Source organism: Prionailurus bengalensis, chromosome A1 (assembly GCF_016509475.1).
Source record: "Prionailurus bengalensis isolate Pbe53 chromosome A1, Fcat_Pben_1.1_paternal_pri, whole genome shotgun sequence".
NCBI classification, from domain to species: Eukaryota; Metazoa; Chordata; class Mammalia; order Carnivora; family Felidae; genus Prionailurus; species Prionailurus bengalensis.
This window is the reverse complement of record NC_057343.1, coordinates 189,863,491-189,885,530: the sequence shown is the minus strand read 5'-3', so window position 1 is coordinate 189,885,530 and position 22,040 is coordinate 189,863,491. Positions and strand designations below refer to the sequence as shown.

Sequence of the window (22,040 nt, the reverse complement as noted above, 5' to 3'; positions counted from 1 at the left end):
GCCATCTAGTATACCTTCAAATTTTTTGTATATTTGAGTCTGTGTCAGAACTTGCTATTTTTTTTAAATTTGAGAGTGAGGGACCACGCATGTGAGGGGGGAAGGGCAGAAAAATAAGAGAGAGAGAGAGAGAGAGAAAGAGAGAGAGAGAGAGAGAGAGAGAGAGAGAGAGAGAGAGAGAGAGAAAGGTAGGGAGGAGGTAGAGGAGGAAGAGGAGGAAAAGAAAGAATCCCAAGCAGGTTCCAGGTTGACAGCGGGGAGCCCAATGCAGGGCTCAATCTCAGGAACCATGAGATCACGACCTGAGCTGAAACCAAGAGTTGGATGTTTAGCTTACTGAGCTACCCAGGCACCCTAGAATTTACTATTTTTCTTTTTTCAACACTCTACTCTGATGACAGTACCTCACTGTCCACTGTCCCATTTTACTGACTGGACAAGTCTCCTCTCATTGCTCTTTTTAAAATTTTATGAAAATTCTTGAACATGTTATCTTCCAGATTAAGAATCATATAGTCAAATTCTCTTCCTTCTTGCCAATGAAAGGCAAAACAATACTTTGAGATTTTTGTTTTGTGTTCAATCTGTATTACTGTTACAAGAATACAAAAATGGCAACCATTTTTACACAAAGCTAAAAACATTTATTAACAATCTACCATGTTATAATGTGGTATTTTCTCCCACAAATATTAATTTTAGCCTTTAAAGAACTGATATCTAAATAATGCGAAAAATATTCATAAATGTATAGAAGGAGGAAAACCCACAATACTAAAAAAAATTAATAAAAGCAAAACAAAACAGGAGGAGTGGCCACCAAGTGAGATATGAGAACAACATTTTAGAGCACAGAAAACAAAGAGATAGGAGGCAACGAACTGTGGTTTTAAGCCAAGCCATTACTCTTTTCCCCACCCTGGGGGAAAGACTGAGGTTTACTGGAGAGACTGCAACAGGCACCTGGACATGACCATGCACAGCCCTGAGCAGAGAGGAGATGCCCAAATGAAAAGAGGGGATTAAAACAAAAGTCTGCACCCTGAGAGATGAAATCTTTCTAGATATCCAAACATGTTGCCATGTTTATTGTTACCCATTCTAGTCACTGACATCAGCCTCCCCTACAGGGAATACAAAGATTCCTATGTGGGGAAAATGACCAAGTCCAAGTGAAAAGACATACAAATACTCAAAAACAGCCAATCCCACTTGAACATCAACTGTGAAACATACCAGTTGGTAAGCCCTAAAGAGATTCTAATCAACAACTTAACTCACTTTAATACAAATGATCAGCTAAGGACCTCCAGATATTTAAATAAAATTTATGGTTTAATCAGCCTCAGATGAGGCCTAGAAATCAGTATTTATAAATCTTTACCAAATATAACCAGGATTCAAATCCAGGCTTAAGAAACACTACTATCCCATGAAAGACAAACACCAAAAAAAAACAGAAAAAAAGATCTCAGAGGAAATGGATAATTCAAGAATAAAAGAAAGCTTCAAAGAGATAAGTGATATACCTAAGAAATAAAAAAAGACTCTCACAGTAAAAAGAAACTTCAATGAAAACAAGCTCATGGATATTAACAATATACAACAAAAAAAGGTACAATAAAAGGGCTGGAAGATAAAGTCGGGAAATCTCAGAAAGTTAAACAAAAGACAGAGAGGGGAGAAAAAAAGGAAAATAGAACAGTAAGAAAGTTAGGGGGTCAATGTAGGAGGAACATTACCCAGTTCACAGGATTTCTAGAGAGGGCCAAGAGAGAAAGTAGCAGGGCCAACACAGCTGTGACTAGAAAGGAGAGGCCTATGGGGAGCTGGTACAGGAACGTGGAACAGAGTGGTACAGAAGAGAGCCAGTGTTTATCATAAAACTGGTAGGTCTCAACTTTTAAAAACAAGCGTATTTCTTTGATTAAAAAATTAGCAAAAACTCGAAAAGAAAGTACTCAGAGGAAATGCTTTAATGCTAGGAATAATTAGGAATGTTCACTCTCACACATTTTATTTTCACTGTACTCACAGCTATGATATTTAAATTTCGCGTTCAGCATGATATAAACTTCCTCTACACTCTGCAAATTCCCCGAAATCTATGCCAACACATTCAGTGCTCAACTCTGGGGTTGCAGACTTCATTTTCTTTCAGAGAAGACTATGACTCATATGCTATGATTCTCTTTAACAGAAGACCACTTCTCCTATTTAGGTGAAAAAAGGAAGGAGCAGAAATCTTTCCTATAGCTCCAAAAGAATGGGAAGTTGTTTAAATTGATGTGCCTATTCCAATTGGTAATTCTGAATAAATCAAAATCACAAAGTAATCTTTGGATTTCAGGATTCCACTATTAGAAATAGCTCCCAGAAGTCTGCAACTCTAAGAAATGATGGCATATTAATATTACTCAGTTTTTCATTAAAAGCTCATTAATGAAACAGAAGAAAATAGAAAGTACCTTTAAAATCCAAATTGGAAGAAAATATAGTGCTTAACAGTTTATGGATTTTATTCCAATTAATTGAATCTTAGCTGAGTAAACAGAGTATCATAGCCACTGATGGCAAAAATTTAAGGAAATGTTTCAAGTTTGTACTATATTGCATCCATCACGGAATAAAAAATACCTTACGAGCTCTTTAACCTTTCAAATATAACCTTTCAAATACACTTGACACTTGCACAATGCAAGGGCTGTTCAATGTTCAACATTGTTCAACAATGTATTTGTTCAACGATGCAGAGTTGAAAATGCTTGCATAACTTTTGACTCTCCAAATATTAACTACTTAAAGCCTACAGCCTACTGTTGACTGGAGTTGTTACCAATAACATAACACATATTTTGTATGTTATATGTAATACATACCATATTCTTATATAATAAAGTAAGCTAAGGAAAAGAGAACGTTATTAAGCAAATCCTAAGGAAAATGATTTTAAAATCCACTCTGTGAAGGGACTCCTGGGTGGCTCAGTCTATCAAGCATCCGACTCTTGGTTTCAGCTTAGGTCATGATCTCACAGTTGGTGAGATCAAGCCCTGCATCTGGCTCTGTGCTGACAGCGTGGAGCCTGCTTGGGATTTCCTCTCCTCTCTGCCCTTTCCCCACTCACTCACTCTCTCTCTCTCAAAAAATAAATACACATTAAAAAATTATTTAAAATCCACTCTGTGAAGTTTAGTGTTCTCCTGCCCCTAAGCCAGATCCTATAACTTTTCTAATCTAACTTAGGTTACACAGTCCCAATTGAACAATGACTGAAACTCTGAAACTGATTTATAGTTCAGGCTTTTCCCTTACGTTAGCTCAGGCCTCCTATGGGACTATAGATGGAAAACCTGCAACTGTGAGGGGGATGAAGAAGTTATGGCAGGCTTTGCCCTCTTTCTCTGCCAGCACCAGTGCCCTCTCTTCCTGACTTACCTAGGCTTGAAGCATGTAGGAAAGAAGGAGAGTGGGTAGTAGGAAATTCTTACTGGACTATGCTCTTACAGAGATTGGGTGTTGGTGCTCCCTGAAGCTGGAACACTTAAAACTTATCCTCTTTTCTCTTGAGCATTTTTATGGGTTCTTCTCAGATTGTTCCTATCACGGTGGCTCTCCCACCCTTAGTATTTGTTATGTACCCTTCCTCTGGCTGTTTCTGGTTCTTTGCTGAACTCTTGGAGGTTCAATCCCTGTTGGGAGTCTTATCCTTCTAAAGTCCCTCTTAGAAAGACCTAAAAAAATCCCATAGACTCTTGGGGCCCTTAACTATTTCACAAGAAATTAACATCCTTTGCCTACCCAGATTAGAAGATACAAAAGAACCCCAAAAAACATTTTCACTATGTCCATAGTCAGAAAACTCACAGCAAGTCAACTCACTCATATATATATATATATATGTTAACAATAAATATATATAACAACATATCCCATAGATTATCATATAAAAACATTCAATCTGCATTAAAAAAAAGACATTTTGCATCCTTTTTTGTACTAAATCTTAGAAAGTAGGTATGTGTGTTTTACACTTATAGTGTATCTTAATTTGGACTAGCCACATTTCAAGAGCTCAATAGTTACATTTAATTTTATTTTTTTAATGTTTGCTTATTTATTGTGAGAGAGAGAGAGAGAAAGAGTGAGGGAGGTACAGAGATAGAGAGAATCCAAAGCAGGCTCCACACTGTCAGCACAGAGCCTGATGTGGGGCTCAATCTCACAAACCATGAGACGATGAGCTGAGCTGAAATCAAGAGTTGGACACTTAACCGATTAAGCCACCCAGGTACCCCATATGTGGCTAATTTTGGTTGGTGCAGCTTTAGATTTTCAAAGTGTGGGTCAGTTCACAGTATCCCCCCCCTAAACCGCAGAAGACATGTGACTCTCCAAATGGTCTTCTGCTGACTTCTCCAAATGTGAATGGCTGGGGAGGTATTTCAGAGCAAACAGGTCTCTAAAGAAATTCTCCTTAATCTCCAACATTTAATTTTGCAAGACCCTCTATATGGGTGAGTGTAAAAGTCATAAAATAGATTTTCTCTCACTTCCTTTTCTATAATTCCGGCATGGTAGGCAGGGTCTAGTACATCACTTGGGACTCTCTATATTATTTTTGGGTCTTAGCTAACACTCCTATTTTTAACATTCTACTACCTAAATATTTCAATCAGGTCTCAAGTTCTTGACATTTCTGGCAACTTATTTTTGAATACAGTGATGGCTCTCAATAACAATAAAGACATTACATATTTAATTTTAATCTTATAAAATAATAATTAGCTTTATTTAAAAATTGACCTTCTAAATCATTAAAATATCATTAAAAAAACACAAGCAACTATAGGCTACGTATGATTATTAGCATGTAAAAAAATAATAAGTAAGGTTGGTCTCCACCTACACTTTCAATTCTTTTCTAATACTTACCTATTAAGGCTGTGGTAAACCGATTCATGGAGAGAGGTTCTAAATACATTGGTCCTTCATAGGCAGACTCCAGTTCACTCCTGACGTAGTCCCTAAATAAATAAAATGGTAATAACATATTAGATACATACCAAGCACATATGGAAAAGAAAAGCAACTAAAGCACAGTATTCTTATAAAAAGCATAGTATGTTAATAACACTTCTTTCCACATCTACATTAAGGAAAATTTTAGGTATAAAAAACTAGGTAAGGATGGTCTTCATTTCCTTCTTCCACACATGGATCAGAATTTACTGCATCTGAATTTTACTATGCAGAGAAGACAGCCAAAAATCTACTCTGTGGGATTTTCTTTTTTCCCATGGCCTTGTTAAATAATATTCCCAGTAAAAAAAACATTTGAGAAACCATCCCTCAACCCTATTACTTAAGTGATAATACCCAATAATATTACATCAAATTTCCCCTCTTTTGGCTCTCTTCCACCATCCCACCTATCTTACTTTCCCCAAAGTTTTATCCCCAATTATTCTTAGTTATAGGTAAAATCACAAACTAAGTAGAAAACTGGCTCACAGGACAATCCTTAAAAATTGTCACTTTCAACTCTATCAAGAATCTATAATTAGACTTATAATAAAGTAGGCTACAGATTTATTTTGAATCAATTTTTTTTTTTAATTTTTTTTTTCAACGTTTATTTATTTTTGGGACAGAGAGAGACAGAGCATGAACGGGGGAGGGGCAGAGAGAGAGGGAGACACAGAATCGGAAACAGGCTCCAGGCTCTGAGCCATCAGCCCAGAGCCTGACGCGGGGCTCGAACTCACGGACCGCGAGATCGTGACCTGGCTGAAGTCGGACGCTTAACCGACTGCGCCACCCAGGCGCCCCGTTGAATCAAATTTTAAATCACATCAAATATTCTTTTTAAAATTTAAATGATGTTAAATGACATGTGATTACTGAGAAATAAGTAGAGAAAAAAAAAGTCTTTCCACACTGAGAAAACAGAACTTTCAGTGCACAGCCAAGAAGCACAAAAAGGGAGAATTTAATTTATCAGCAAGTTAAAACAGTAATACTAGAAGACTGTTAAGTTCTTTTGACATCATCGTAAGGAAACTGTGTAAAAAAATTCTTTTCTTCAATTATTGAATGCTTTATCCACTGTATTTAAAAGAATCTGAATGTTTCAGTATTTCTGAACAAACCCACAGCTATATTTACTTTTTCCATGAAATTACTTCCTATTAGGCAATCAAGTTGCATTCCTTTAGTGTAGCATAGCCAAACAAGAAATGACCCTTACATAATCCAAAAGGAGAATACTGTCAAAAAACCAAAATAAGTTTTATGAACAGAAGCAGTTTGGGGGACAATTTACAAAAATCAATAATAGACCTAAATTCATGGGAGATTTAGTAATTCTCCTCTATCACTCTATGATGACCGCTTCTAACAAATAATATATTAATAGTCTCTTTTTACTGAAATTCTCAAGACGAATGATTTTAATGCAGTGCTGGCCAACCAGGGGTGATTTTGACCCCAAGGGGCATTTTGCACTGTCTGAAGACATTTTTAGCTGTCACAATTTAAAAGGGTTGGGGGTGCTCTGAGCACCTAGGCCAAGATGCTGCCACAACATCTTATCTCCAGTGCACAGGACAGCCCTGTAACAAAGGATTACTCAGTCCAGAGGTCAGTGCTTAAAACCCTGTGAGAAGTACAAATGCTACACATGCAAATAACATATAAACATCTGAATGCTATCTTACTAGATAACCACCAACATAAAATTACTACATTTTACAAAGTTTTAGGACAGAAAACTGAAGAATTAAGAGAATTATGAAATTTACAATAAAATACACATATAAATATCACTTAAAATTTATGAAGTCTTTGAAAATGCTATTAAAGAAAAAAATTTATCTTTAAAAAAGTTTATTTAGTCTTTATTTATTTTTAATAGAACACAAGGCGAGTGAGGAGTAGAGAGAGAGGGAGACACAGAATCTGAAGCAGGCTCCAGGCTCTGAGCTGTCAGCACAAAGCCTGATGCAGGGCTTTAACCCACATACCATGAGCTCATGACCTGAGCCTAAGTCAGTCGCCCAACCGTCTGAGTCACCCAGGCGCCCCCAAATAAATTCGTATTTAAAAGAGCTCTAATTCTGAGTCCAAGACCTCTGAAGGCAAATAATTTCTTTGTGGCCATCTCATATCCTTCTCCAACAGATCCAGTAAAAGAGGGGAAACCCACAAAGACAAAAAGCAGATTGATGCTTGCCAGGGGCTGAGGGGGAGGGGAGGGGAGGGAAAATGGAAAAGACGTAATATGTACTGGGTTTTATCGTGGGGTGATGGTTGTACATTATGAATGTACTATATGCCAATGAACTGTTCACTTTAAAGGTTAATTTTATGTGAATTTCACTTCAATAAAAAGGGAATGGGGTGACTACAGGAATTCCATCCTTCCAAGGGGAAGAGCCAAAAGGTGTCCCTGAAGGGTTCAGTGCCCAGGAAATCTTTCCTAGTAACGTGGGGGGTGGGAACTGCAGAGTTGGTCTCCCTGACATGTTTTCTCTCCCTTGTTTGCTTTTGTCATCATATTACTGATGTTTTATATATAACTCAGCAAACCCATTACTCTAGAATTTCTTATTGCCAAGACATTTGTTAATTGTTTTGCATTATTTCCTAGCCTATTTTAGTTTTTTTTTTTTAGCACTTCTTTGTTTTCTTTAGAGCCTCTAATCTTAAATTCTGACTTTACATAACAAAACCTGTAAGAAAATCAACATTCTCCATGTTTTTTGGCCTCACAAAAAATATACCGTATACATAATATGTTGTTAGCACACTGTTACCCTCTGGGAATACTACAGTAGACAGGAAAGTAACAATTCCTGTTAGCATGAAGCTTACAAACCAGGAAGAGAGACCTACAATTACTAGATTAATACTAATAATAATAATTACAATTATATAATTACAATTACAATAATAATTATAATTGTGATAAATGCTATAAAAATATAGAATGAGGGGCGCCTGGGTGGCTCGGTCGGTTAAGTGTCCAACTTCAGCTCAGGTCATGATCTCACAGTTTGTGAATTCAGGGCCTCGCGTTGGGCTCTGTGCTGACAGCTCAGAGCCTGGAGATTGCTTTGGATTCTGTGTCTCCTCTCTCTGCCCCTCCCTGCTCTCGCTGTCTGTCTGTCTCTCTCTCAAAAATGAATAAAAATATAAAAAAAAATGTTTAATATAGAATGATTTTTTTTCTCTTTTTCACTCTCCGTATTTCGTGACTTTGTGATTTAGTGAAATTATAGGGGACTAAGGGAGATCTGTCTTCCAAAAGAATAATCAACCATTAGGCCTTAAAGACAACACCACAGTGTTGAACAGCTTCTTACCACTAGCTCTCTGGGCTGCCCTCCTCTAGAACCCTAAGAGAACAGCTCTCCTCAATGCTGCAACCCCTCCTCAATGCTACTGGAACAATCATCCTACCACAGAAATTAACACCTTCTCGAGGTACCTCAGACCCTTTCTCCTTTGCTCCACTCCTGTCTCTCAAGATGGTCCTTCACAATCTTTCCTGTCTGGCTGACTCATCAATAAGCCCCACCTCAAGAAAGAGGGCCAGGCCCAGAAAGTCTGTAGTCCCTCTTTGGTCCCACTGAGCTTGGCTTGCCAGAGCCAGGGCAGTGGCTTTGGTGAGGGCTAAACTACTGGTCTCACCAAGGAGCCACTACTGAGCTGTCCCTTTTGAAAGAAGAATCTGGGCATTGTTGCACCCCAAACTACACAAGAGAACTTTAACATGGATCAGTATCTGAACAAAGATCTCCAAGTTATGAACAACTTCCCGGCATCTCATGCTGACAATGTAAACTCTTCATTACTAGTCTCTCAACAAAGTGGGTCATTCACAATATAAATAAACAAGATAGAAAGCCAAATAAAAAGAATCCAGAGAAGGAATTATCCAAAATTCCATGAGTCATTTTAGTCCAAAAATTACTCTGATGCAATAGCCATGAAAGTCTAATTTTTAATAGAATTTAGTAACTATTTTACAACTGAATCAGGGGCACCTGCATGGCTCGATCTGTTAAGCATCTGACTCTTGGTTTCAGCTCAGGTCGTGATCTCACAGTTCCTGAGTTCAAGCCCCCTATCAGGCTCAGTGCTGAGAGTGCAGAGCCTGCTTGGGATTCTCTCTCTTACCTCTCTGTTTCTCAAAATAAATTAATAAAAAAAAAAAAAAAACTTAAAAGAAAAAAAGACGGAATCAGATGAAATGTTCAAAAGCAGTATATGGTTTTGTTTTTGTTTTTTTTTAAGATTTACTTTTTGTGGGGAGGCACCTGGGTGACTCAGTAGGTTAAGCATCTGACTCTTTTTTTTTTTTTTTTAATTTTTTTTTTTTCAACGTTTATTTATTTTTTGGGACAGAGAGAGACAGAGCATGAACGGGCGAGGGTCAGAGAGAGAGGGAGACACAGAATGGAAACAGGCTCCAGGCTCTGAGCTATCAGCCCAGAGCCCGACGCGGGGCTCGAACTCACGGACCGCGAGATCGTGACCTGGCTGATGTCGGACGCTTAACCGACTGCGCCACCCAGGCGCCCCTAAGCATCTGACTCTTGATTTCGGCTCAGGTCATGTCTGATGGTTCGTGGGAAATCACATTGGCATGGAGCCTGCTTGGGATTCTCTCTCTCCCTCTCTGTCTGCCCCTCCCTGCTTGCACATACATGCTCTCTCTCTCAAAATAAATAAACTTTAAAAAAAAAAAAAAGATTTTTTTTTTTAAGTAATCTGTACACACAACCTGGGGCTCAAACTCACAAACCCTAAGATCAAGAGCTGCACACTCCACCAACTGAGCCAGCCAGGCGCCCCCAGTATTTGATTTTTCAATTTAGGAGATTTAAACAGTAAAATGTATTAAGTTGGTAGGAAGCAAGAATCCCTGCCATCTACTTGTAACTGAATTAAATCTTTCCCTTCCTAAACTTTTTTTCATTTGTGCAATTTGTGCAATACTGACATCAATCCTGAGCACTAATAAACTAAACACTTTGAAAATCTACTTCTCTAGTTCCCTATGATAGCCTATTCTCCAGTGACTGAAATTGCTTTGGGTCTGAGGAGTGTGTAAGATACATGTAAAGGGCCTCAAGGATAGCTTGCAATTAAGAAAATACTTGCTATAAAGAGAAGCATACAAGTTATAAAGAATAAGTAACAACAATAAAACCTAGAAGCTTACCAATTCACCCACTGACCTTGTAACACTCTCTTAAGCAACCTGAACAACCTAGGAACAATCTACATTCTGGCCACTTAAAAGCTTTCAAACGGTTTAATTCAAAGAAACCTAATCTACTTTTACAGAGAATAAAGCTGTGAGCCCTTGAAGTTATCTTATGGAATATGTGCAAACAAAAGGCACTGCACCCAATTTAAGAGATCCCAGATACTGAGATGTCCAACCCCTGGATCTGAATACCTACTACACCCTAAGAAATGTACCAGTAATTGAATAATAATAGTTCAATTGAATAATAATAATAAGGGCTTAATTATTTAAATCATCTCAGCCACCCTGCCCCCTCTCTTTAGCTGCTTTCTGATCCTCTACTCAAATATTTAGTGTCTGGATCTGACAATGTTCAAAAGAAGAAAACATATCAAATACTGAAATGGGTCAATTTTATTCCCGTCAAAATTAAATTTTAAGTATATAATGATAAAATTCATTTTAACAATTCCTTTCTCTAATAGCAGTGGTTCTCAACTGAGGAAAATTTTGTTCCCCAGGAGATCACACTGGCAATTAGGGGTGCTTTTTGGTTTCAGCACTGCTGGGGAGTGGTGCTCTACAAACTAGTGAGCAGAGAGAGGCAAGTTAGCATTCTGTAATACACAAGACTGCCCCCACAGCAAATCAAGACCTAGCCCAAAATGCTAACAGTCCTAAAATACAGAAACTTTAAATTAGACAAGCTTTCATGAAATGGGGAGCTAATTATCTACATTTCACACATAAATAACTCTTGGGAAAGTTTTACATTTGAAACAACACTTATATACCCAAGACTAGGATGAAAAGGAGTATGCTTTCAATCTTGTGAAACCCATGGGCTCTAATTTAAATTATACATACACAAAACTGATATGATAGTTCACAAATCTAACAATAAAACAAAGAATTTAAGAATATTAGAGTTTAAAACTTTTACAAAAAAACAATTGTGATGTAAACCAAGACCACACCCCTCATAGGAATGGTCATGTCAGTTATAGTTTTTCTTTTTTCCCTGTAGTTCTGGATAGTTTCAATTTTATTTATTTATTTTTTTGTGTGAATATAATTTATTGTCAAATTGGCTTACATACAACACCCAGCAGTACTCATCCCAACAAGTGCCCTCCTCAATGCCCATCACCGTATTCCCCCCACCTTAGCTTGTTCTCTGTATTTCATAGTCTCTTGTAAAACAGACACATAGACCAATGGAATAAAATAAAAAACCCAGAATTGGACCCACAAATGTATGGCCAACTAATCTTTGACAAAGCAGGAACGAGTATCCAATGGAAAAAAGACAGTCTCTTTAACAAATGGTGCTGGGAGAACTGGACAGCAACATGCAGAAGAATGAAACTAAACCACCTTCTTACACCATACACAAAAATAAACTCAAAATGTTAATTAAAGACCTAAATGTGAGGCAGAAAACCATCAAAACCCTAGAGGAGAGGGGCGGCTGGGTGGCTCAGTCGGTTGAGCATCCGACTTTGGCTCAGGTCATGATCTTGCAGTTTGTGGGTTGAAGCTCTGCGTTGAAGCTCTGCTGAAGCTGAGCTGTCAGCACAGAGCCTGGAGCCTGCTTTGGATTCTGTCTCCCTCCCTCTCTCTCTGCCCCTCCCCAACTCCTGCTCTCTCTCTCTCAAAATTAAATGAACATTAAAAAAAATTTTTTTTTAAACAACAAAAAAAAAACCCTAGATGAGAAAGCAGGCAACAACCTCTTTGACTTCAGCTGCAGCAAATTCTTACTTGACACATCTCCAAAGGCAAGGGAACTAAAAGCAAAAATGAACTATTGGGACCTCATCAAGATAAAAAGCTTCTGCACTGCAAAGGAAACAATCAACAAAACTAAGAGGACACCGCCGGAATGGGAAAAGATATTTGCAAATGACATACTGGATAAAGGGCTAGTATCCAAAATCTACAAAGAACTTAACACCCGATAAATAATAATCCACTGGATAGTCTCAATTTTAAAGTAGGATTGATACTGGGAAATACATTCCTTACATCACTCAAAATGAGAAGCACAGGTTAGTAATTTTAAGAATTAAGGAACTTGAAATTTATCAAATTCTAATAAGCTTAAACAGAATATTAAATCTTCATACTATACCAACTATGGCCATGAATTTTCAAAAGTTTAGTTTCTCTGAACTAAAAGCTATATCCATTCTAGACATACTCTAAACAAGTTTTTATTCACTTAAGGATAATTAGCTTCATTATTTCTTAAATACATGTCTTAAGGGAAAATAGAAACTCAGCTTTTTAAAAGCTTATGAAATTTTCAATTTAAGAAATTAATATTTCCAAATGACTTATCCTATAGCCAGTTTTTCAAGTACCAAGTTAATTATTTAAATTATCCAAGTATCGATTCTCCTTTGTAGAACCATACTACACTTTGTCTTGATATAACCAGACTAGAGTGAATGGTAAAAAATATTTGTAAATCGTATAATTGTATAAAGGAGTTGTATCTAGCTAGAACTGAGTTGTATTACAACTCCATAATAATAATAATAATGATTAAATAATGTTAAATAATAATAATGTTAAATGATTAACAAAGGATCCCAATAAATACTTTTCTAAAAGATTTACAAATGGTTAATGAACACATGAAAAGATGCTCAATATCATTAGCCATCAGGGAAGTACAAATCAAGACCACAATGAAATAATCACTTCACACTCACTATGATGGCTATACTAAAAATGACAGATGTCAACAAGTGTTGGCAAGGATGTGAGAAACTAGAACCCTTACACACTACTGGTAGAAATGTAAAATACTGAAGCCACTTCAGAAAATTAGTACAGCAGTTCCTCAAAAGGTTAAATGCAATTCCACCCCAAAGTATATGCCCAAGAAAAAAAAAAGCATGTCCACAAAGCCTACTCATAATGTTCACAGCACTATTCGTAACAGTCAAAACGTGGAAAGAACCCAAGTGTCCATCAATTGATGGATGAATAAACAAAATGTGGTAATATTCATACAACAGAATACGATTTGGACAGACAAAATACTGATACAATCGCTACAACATGGATGAAAACATGCTAATTAAAAGAAGCCAGGCACAAAGTACCACACACTGTATATGTCTATATGAAATGTCCAAAATAGGTCAATCCATAGAGACAGAAAATAGACTCACAGTTGCCTAGGCTGGGGGCAAGGGAATTAATGGAAAATGGTGAGTGACTGCTGACAGGTATGGGGTTTCTTTTTGGAGTGATAAAAATGTTCTAGGGGCGCCTGGGTGGCTTAGTCGGTTAAGCATCCGACTTCAGCTCAGGTCACGATCTCGCGGTTCGTGAGTTCAAGCCCCACGTCGGGCTCTGGGCTGATGGCTCAGAGCCTGGAGCCTGCTTCCGATTCTGTGTCTCCCTCTCTCTCTGTCCCTCCCCCGTTCATGCTCTGTCTCTGTCTGTCCCAAAAATAAATAAACGTTAAAAAAAAAAAATTAAAAACAAAAATGTTCTAAAGTGTGGTGATGGTCCATAAAATTCTGTGAGTGCACTAAAACCACTGAGCTGTGTCCCTTAAATAGGTATGTGAATTATATCTCAATAAAACTGTTACTTAAAAAAAAAAAAGGATAGCTATAAAGTTGCTACATGAAATGTGAACAATTATGCTTTTTAAAACTAAAAACTTCAGCCTTAATATTTTATAAATGTAATGTTTAAGCCTCAATATTTATAAATGTGACATATTATGAATAATTAATCAAGGATAACACATCTTTACTAACCTTTTGTGAGACAGCACCATGTAATAAATATTATACTAAGAAAAGAAATACTAAAATATTTCATTTCTTGAAATTTGTTAGTTTAATATCAAAACTAACTCCATTAGATAGGCATTATCTTTCTTTATAGGTTCAAAGAAACAACTTGCCAAGGTAATATATTTACTAAGTAGGGAACTAGTTCATACACAGTCTGATTCTAAAACTCATTTTCTTCCCACTAACCATGCTGTCTCCCTAAGAGGACTAAACTAGCAATTAGAAAACCTACATTCAAATTAAAGTCTGAGACTGTTCCTTCCCAGCTATTCACCCAGTTCAATTTTTTCTTCTATAAATCCCAAAGGACTGGGATAAGGATCAAAACGGAAAAAAAAAAAAAAAAAAAAAAAAAAAAAAAAAAAAGAAATATTTTTGTATTTTATGTGTGTTATTATAAAATTCTATTATAATTATTTTTACTATTTTAAATAAGTTTGATCTTATAATAAAAACAAACTCTAAACATTAGAAAAAAACATTCCCATAAACTAAAAATCAAAAGTTAAAACTGCCACCAGAAGAACGGTCAGAAAAAGGCTTTCCTTTACCCCTGACATGGTCACAGTCACCTTTATCTTTATATAACAGAATTCTGATCTCTAAAAAAGCCTGGATGGCAACATGGTATATAAAAATAGAGCTACAGACTTTCATCACTACACCACTAAACCACATGGAAACCAAAAAAGCATGAGGGAAAGGATAGTATCATTGTTTTCTCACCCAGAATTATAACTAATATAGCTCTACCTTCAACTTTAGGATTTTGATGATTAATCAAAGAAATCACATCAACCTAAAAGGCTATCATTATATAGCTATACCATAATACAGATTTGAAAAGTCTTTTTTTAAAGAATGACACACAGGAAAATGCTCATAAAACATGGCTGCATAATAAAAACAAGACACAAGAATGTTAGTTAAAATTCACTAAGCACTACACCCAAAAAAAAACCAATAATCCAATTAAAAAATGGGCAGAAGACATGAATAGTCATTTCTCCAAAGAAGACATCCAGATGGCCAACAGACAAATGGAAAGATGCTCAACATAACTCCCCAGAAGGGAAATGCAAATCAAAACTACAGTGAGGTATCACTTCACACCTGTCAGAATGTCTAAAATCAAAAACACAAGAAACATCAAGTGTTCACAAAATGACCCAGCAATTGCACTACTAGGAATTTATCCAAAGGATACAAAAATGCTGATTCGAAGGGGCACATGCACTCCAATGTTTATAGCAGTGCTATCAACAATAGCCAAATTATGGAAAAAGCTCAAATCTCCATCAATTGATGAATGGATAAAGATGTGGTTTATATATACAATGGAATAATACACAGCGACGAAAAAGAATGAAATCTTGCCATCTGCAACAACGAGATGGAAGTGGAGGATATGCTAAGCGAAATAAGTCAGAGAAAGACAGATCTCGTATGGTTTCTTTCATATGTGGAATCTGAGAAATTCTTTCATATGTGGAATCTGAGATGAACATAGGGGAAGGGGAGGAAAAATAAGATTAAACCAGAGGGAGGCAAATCATAAGAGACTCAAATACAGAGAACAAATTGAGGGTTAATGGGGGTAGGGGTGTCGGGGGTGGGTTAAGTGGATGACGGGCATTAAGGAGGACACTTTTTAGGATGAGCACTGGGTGTCATATGTACAAAATGAATCACTGGGTTCTACACCTGAAGCCAAGACTACACTGTATATTAACTAACTTGAGAATTAAAAAAAAAAAAAAAAAAAAAGTAGTTCATAATTCAGAAACTTTAGGCAACTGGGATCTTACTCCAACTGATGAATCTGAAAGATCCTGTAGCTGATACTCTAATTGGATATCTAGGACAGAATTCTTCATAAATTACAAAAAAAAAAAATCAGTTCTTCAAACAAACAAACAAACAAACAAAAAAACCCCAAAAAAGTTAAAAATAGAACTACCTTGGGGCGCCTGGGTGGCTCAGTGCGTCAAGCTTCTGACTTCGGCTTAGGTTATGATCTCGTGTGTGTAGGTTTGAGCCCTGCACCGAACTCTGTGCTGACAGCTCAGAGCCTGGAGCTTGCTTCAGATTCTGTGTCTCCCTCTCTCTCTAACCCTCCCGCACTCGCACTCCTTCCCTCTCTCTCAAAAATAAACAAACATTAAAAAAACATAGACCTACCCTACAATCCAGTAATCCCACTACTGGGTATTTACCCAAAGAATATAAAAACCCTAATTCGAAAGGATATATGCACCCCTATGTTTACTGCAGCATTATTCACAACAGCCAAATTATGGAAGCAGCCCAAGTGTCACAGATGAATGGATAAAGAAGATGTGGTATATACATACACAACGGAATATTATTCAGCCATAAAAAAAAGAATGGTCTTGCCATTTGCAACAAGATGGATGGAGCTAGAAAGTATAATGCTAAGTGAAATAAGTCAGAGAAAGACAGATACCATATGATTTCATTCATATGTGGAATTTAAGAAAACAAATGAACAAAGGGAAAAAAAGAGAGAGCCAAACCAAGAAACAGACTCTTAACTACAGAGAACTGATGGTTACCAGAGAGGAGGTGGGTGGGGGGAGATGTGAAATAGGTGAAGGGGATTAAGAGTACACTTATGATGAGCACGGAGTACTGTATAGAATTGTTGAATCACTATATTGTACACCTAAAGCTAACATAACACTGATGTTAACTATACCGGAATTAAAATAAAAAACTTAAAAAAAAAAAAAAAAAGAAAAAATTCACGGAACACTTGTATGTCAGAAATCATGCTAAGAGCTTTACATGCCTTACCTTACTGAACCTTTACGATAGCCCCGTAAGATATTATCAACATTTTACAGGTAAGAAAACGGAGACCTATCTTTCTGGTGACACTGAGGTTATAGAGTAGTAAATAAAGAACATGGAATTTGAAACGCCCCAATCACCTGTCCACTTATCTAAAAAATACAGCACTCTTAGATGGCCAGGCACTCATCTGTACACGAAACTGATGACTTAGAAAACCCTATACTCTAACTACTGCATTATACTCTACAGACACAATTTTTGCTTAAAAATGAATAAAGACAGGGCACCTGAGTGGGTCAGCCATTAAGCATCTGACTTCGGCTCAGATCATGATCTCAGGGTTTGTGTGTTTGAGTCCCACATCACCTGAGCTCAAGCCCTGCATCAGGTGAGCACGAGCCCTGCTTCAGGTGAGCCCCTCTTCTCTCTCTCCCTCTTGTGGGATTCTCTCTCTGCCCCTCGCTCACTTGTGCCCTCTTTCTCTCTCCAGGAAAAAAAAAAAAAAGGGGGGAATAAAGATAGAGAAGTGTCTCTACCTTGAACTTGAGCTCAGATTCAGAGGTGTCCTGGGTAAGGCCACAGGAACAGACTGTGTCAGGGTTTGGGGCTGGTGGTAATGGATTGGAAGTACATTCTGTTGTCTGTGTTGGTACTGGCCACTGGACTCCTCTTCTTGGCTATGTGAATAAAGATGCTACGAATCTAATTCATGTTCCCATGAAGGAGTCCAAGACACAGGGACATACTTGTGTGACACAAAATTAGAAAACTCATGTCTTCACTTTAGGAGTAAAACACAGCTCAACTTGAACCACTGGTAGGATTACAAGAAATGCAGTACTACTCCAATAGGTCCAGTTTTGTAACTGACATCCAAGGACATACCCTGGGCAAGGATAATGGCAGTTAGAGAGTAAAACATCACCTTCCAGGTACCAGAGAAAACTGACCAGACAGGAACTGAGGAGAGAAATGTGAGAAGATGGAGTTTCTGCAAAACGCTTTGGGTCCTTTGAGAAATAACCAGATGAAATTTTAAGGAGGATAAAAGTCCTGCTTCAACAAGAGGGGCCAAGAGTCCAGGACTATTGCTATTTTCATTCTTTTCGTATCCACAAAAGTGGTAAAAACTAGAAGGTATTAAGAAAATTGGAAGGAAATGCCAGATTTTAACAGGTTTATCTCTGGGTGGTATGATTACCGTACGTAATTGTTACTACCTTTAAATTTTCTGTATTTCCCAAAACTCATCTCCAATGAACAGTATTATTTTATAAGAGAGCAAAAAAGTTTCCAAGTCAACCATTCAATTCTAGTAATATAAAAATGCTATTTCTAAGATTAATTTTCAAGCTAACACCAAAATCTGCGTTTCAGACTTCTAGACAACTACTTCTTACTATATATGCAAAGTAACTGTCCCTCTTCTTAGGATTGGGAGTATATTTAATTTTGGTTATACATTTCAATCATAACAAAAGAAATCATACCCTCCAAATTTATTTATACCCCCACCATTACATTTACTGTGTGGCTTTTGGTTCACCTGTATTTTAACATTCCATTCCAAAGTAGGAAGTTCATTTTCATCGGCAGACCAGAGTCTTAAAATTTAGGACTAGCAGACCCAGACAAACACAATATTGCTAAAGATGAAGAAGTTCTGAGCTATACCATGAACCTCATCAGATAATTTATACAAATCATCCACTATATAGGTGGTCACATCTCATGCCGATTCTCCTGCATCATAAACTTGATTCCCTAAAATGATGAAAATAATCAAGTCTATAATTGTTAAAATATTCTACAGCCTATCTTTGGAAATTCTTGTCTTAGGTGATATAGAAAAGCTCATGAGTATCTCTGTAAACATAATCTTAAGGTCCATTTCATATTGATTGTTTTTTTTTTTAATTTTTCTTAATGTTTGCTTATTTCTGAGAGAGACACAAAGCACGAACAGGGGAGGGGCAGAGAGAGAGGGAGACACAGAATCTGAGGCAGGCTCCAGTCTCTGAGATGTCAGCACAGAGCCCGACGTGGGGCTCGAACCCATGAACCATGAGATCATGACCTGAGCCTAAGTCAGACACTCAACGGACTGAGCCACCCAGGCAACCCTCATATTAACATTGTTTTTAGCTAGTTTTTTTTTTTTTCAACGTTTATTTATTTTTGGGACAGAGAGAGACAGAGCATGAACGGGGGAGGGGCAGAGAGAGAGGGAGACACAGAATCGGAAACAGGCTCCAGGCTCCGGGCCATCAGCCCAGAGCCCGACGCGGGGCTCGAACTCACGGACCGCGAGATCGTGACCTGGCTGAAATCGGACGCTTAACCGACTGCGCCACCCAGGCGCCCCTTAACATTGTTTTTAAACGCAGAAATAAAATTTGAGGCATAACCCCAGCTATTATTTCTATAAAATAATATTTACTTAAAAAACAAATAGTAAAAACCCTGTTATGGAACTTAGCAAAGCCTCAGTTTATTAACAGTGTTCATGAAAAATATTTTATTGGTAATGAAAAACCATATTTGGTCATACATTTCAAAAACAAGGTCACATTCTTACCTGGAGATTTGATGGCCAGCATAGAGGAGCAGGGCAGTCAAAAAATACAGGTAAAGCTGAACCAGATGCTGTCTGGGCAAGGTTAGTAGCACAACACTTAAAATATAACCTGTAGTAGAAATAAAGAGAGATTATAAATAAAATATAATTCTAATTTAGTCTTCCAATTAATTATACTAATAAAAAGAACCTGAAGTCAATTACTTTCCAATTAAGTTTCAACAACTTTCAGGTTTTTTACTTCATACCAAAGTAAGTTTAATACAGTAAAAATCACTATGGACTTTTTGTTGAAAACAAAGCATTTTTCACTTTTTTTTGTAGCCTTCTCTGCTTTATAATCAAGTATACCACACAAAGGTACAACAGCACTCCTCTCATTATCTACCTTTCCTTGATGTCAACTTACTTGTTCTACACCAATTCTCTCATCCTCTCGTCCCAGAGGAAACACTGCTTAATGTCCCTCTCTAAAGCTGCCTCTTCCACTTGACTCAAGATCTTATTTTTCTAATTCCTAATCTCCTACATCTTCAATCATCCCCCTAACACCAGTGCTCACTTTTCTCTTCAAAGGACATACAGGGCTCTTCTTCCAATCTTGAGAAACTTCTCTTCATGCTATTATCTATTTTTCTCATTCCACTGACAAATGTTGTAAACTATCTGTACTAATGCCTCCATTCTCTAACACTCCATTATTTCCTCTTAATCGTCTACAATCTACAAATGCTCTATGAACCTTCTTTGCCCTTCTACTCTAAAAAAAAAAACTCAGAAGTCAACAACTGCCTACTTGTCAAACCTAAAACACCCTGCTTATCCTTGTCCCGGCAACCACCCTCATGGCCACCTCCATGGCTCTGTGGCATGGATTTCCTTATAACCTCCAAATTCCCCTGCTGCTTTTTACCCCCTCAAATGAACAAAGGAAATTTAGTCCCTAAACTGCTTTTTCCCCTACAAAGTATTTAGCTCAAGCAATTTATGTTGCTGCTTCAAATATACCATTCTAAATGTATGTTATCAACAAAGTTACTGAGAACCTACCTACTGCATATGCCAAAAAAAAAAAAAAGCAATCATTTCTTATTGTAAGCAGATATATCATATCTCACAATGCCTGGGATATAATCCACTTAAATGTTCTCATATACAAGTACAAACTGAGCACCTATCCTCCTCCCTCAACAGGCTGGCTCACCCTCTTTCTCCCCTAAATCCCATTCACTCGGACTCAAACCTGAGTCATCTTTCCGTCATCACCAAGTCCTGCTGAGTCTTTCCCAGTTAAGTGTCCCATGTCACCCTTCCTTTCCAGTCCCTATGCCCCATATCCCAGTCCACTCTCAATATAATAGCATACTAATAGCTATTCTTCTTTCAGTCTCTTTCCATCCTCATTGATCCTACACTTCAGTACAAAACCATCACCTTCATCTAGACAAATCTCTTGCTTAAAAACCTTCAAAAGTTCTTAACTTCTCAGTCTGACAGTCTAGGTCTTGCAATATCTGGTTCTTGTCTACTCTTCCATAACTATTTTCCATTTATTAGCGAGTCTTTATTACGGTACAGATAACCCTTCTTAATACCCAATGCACCTCTCATGCTTACAGCTAAGGAGACAGGAGCACTATGCTAGGGACTAAAGAGGTAGAATTCAGATTTCCCACATATCCTAACTTTAAGAACAATCCAGCAGAAACTAGACAGAAGTATTTCTACTAACTTTTAATTTCTTAAAATAATTTCCCCAATTTATTTTTTTAATCCCTATCTCAAAGGACTTTAGAGGTATTTAAAAAGGATGTTTATTATATTTAGTAAGCATGTTTAGTGTTTGTGGCTGAGGATTTTCTATTCAATCTACTGCATGAAAACTCTCCATAAGTTCTCTTTTAATGAACTATCATTTTCCTTTTCAGATATTCCTATCTTTCCCTTTTTGTGCACATCTCATAAAACAGCTGTCAAATCCTCTAGACTAAACATATTGATTTTATTCATTCTTTCAATTATCCACTCAACCAATTATTACATATAAAGTGTGAACCATATGCATTTCTAGACATGAAAGAGCCAAACAATAAAGTAATCATAGTCTAGTGAAAAGAACATGGACAAAAGTATGATACAATATTGGTGCTGTAATATACAAATATTAGAAGGGCTATTATTAAGTGATTAAGCTTGACCTGGACTGAGAACAGTGAATTTATCAGGCTAAGAAAAAGAAAAACATTTTAGGAAAAGAGAATAGCAGGCATGAAAATTATTTAAAAAAAGGATGTTTTCAGGAGACCATAAACTCTCTAGGCTAGACTAAAATTTGGTGTAAATAAAAAAGTACTGGGAGATGATGCTGATAGAACTGGTCGCTAACACTTCAATATAAAGCCTTGTATACACTAATAAAGAGTTTAGACTGGGCCAACAGTTCTCAAATCCTTTAGATACACTTTTAAGTGAGGTAAGAAAACAAAAAACAAAACAACAAAAACCCTATGGCCCAATTATCCCCCTCCTTTTTCACACTGCAGTGGAAAAATAACTCAGT

General features: G+C 37.1%; 1 protein-coding gene across 1 annotated transcript in view; it reads right to left on the bottom strand.

Annotated features, from left to right (window-relative positions):
* The window catches only part of RNF145 (ring finger protein 145), a 59,309-nt gene that overhangs the window by 24,538 nt on the left and 12,731 nt on the right, over positions 1 to 22,040 (bottom strand). Inside the window, exons 3-4 of the mRNA XM_043597043.1 lie at positions 19,481 to 19,589; positions 4,936 to 5,027 (exon numbers count right to left, since the gene is read on the bottom strand). Of these exons, the coding sequence (XP_043452978.1) occupies positions 4,936 to 5,027; positions 19,481 to 19,589 (201 nt within the window). The remainder of the gene's footprint in view (positions 1 to 4,935; positions 5,028 to 19,480; positions 19,590 to 22,040) is intronic.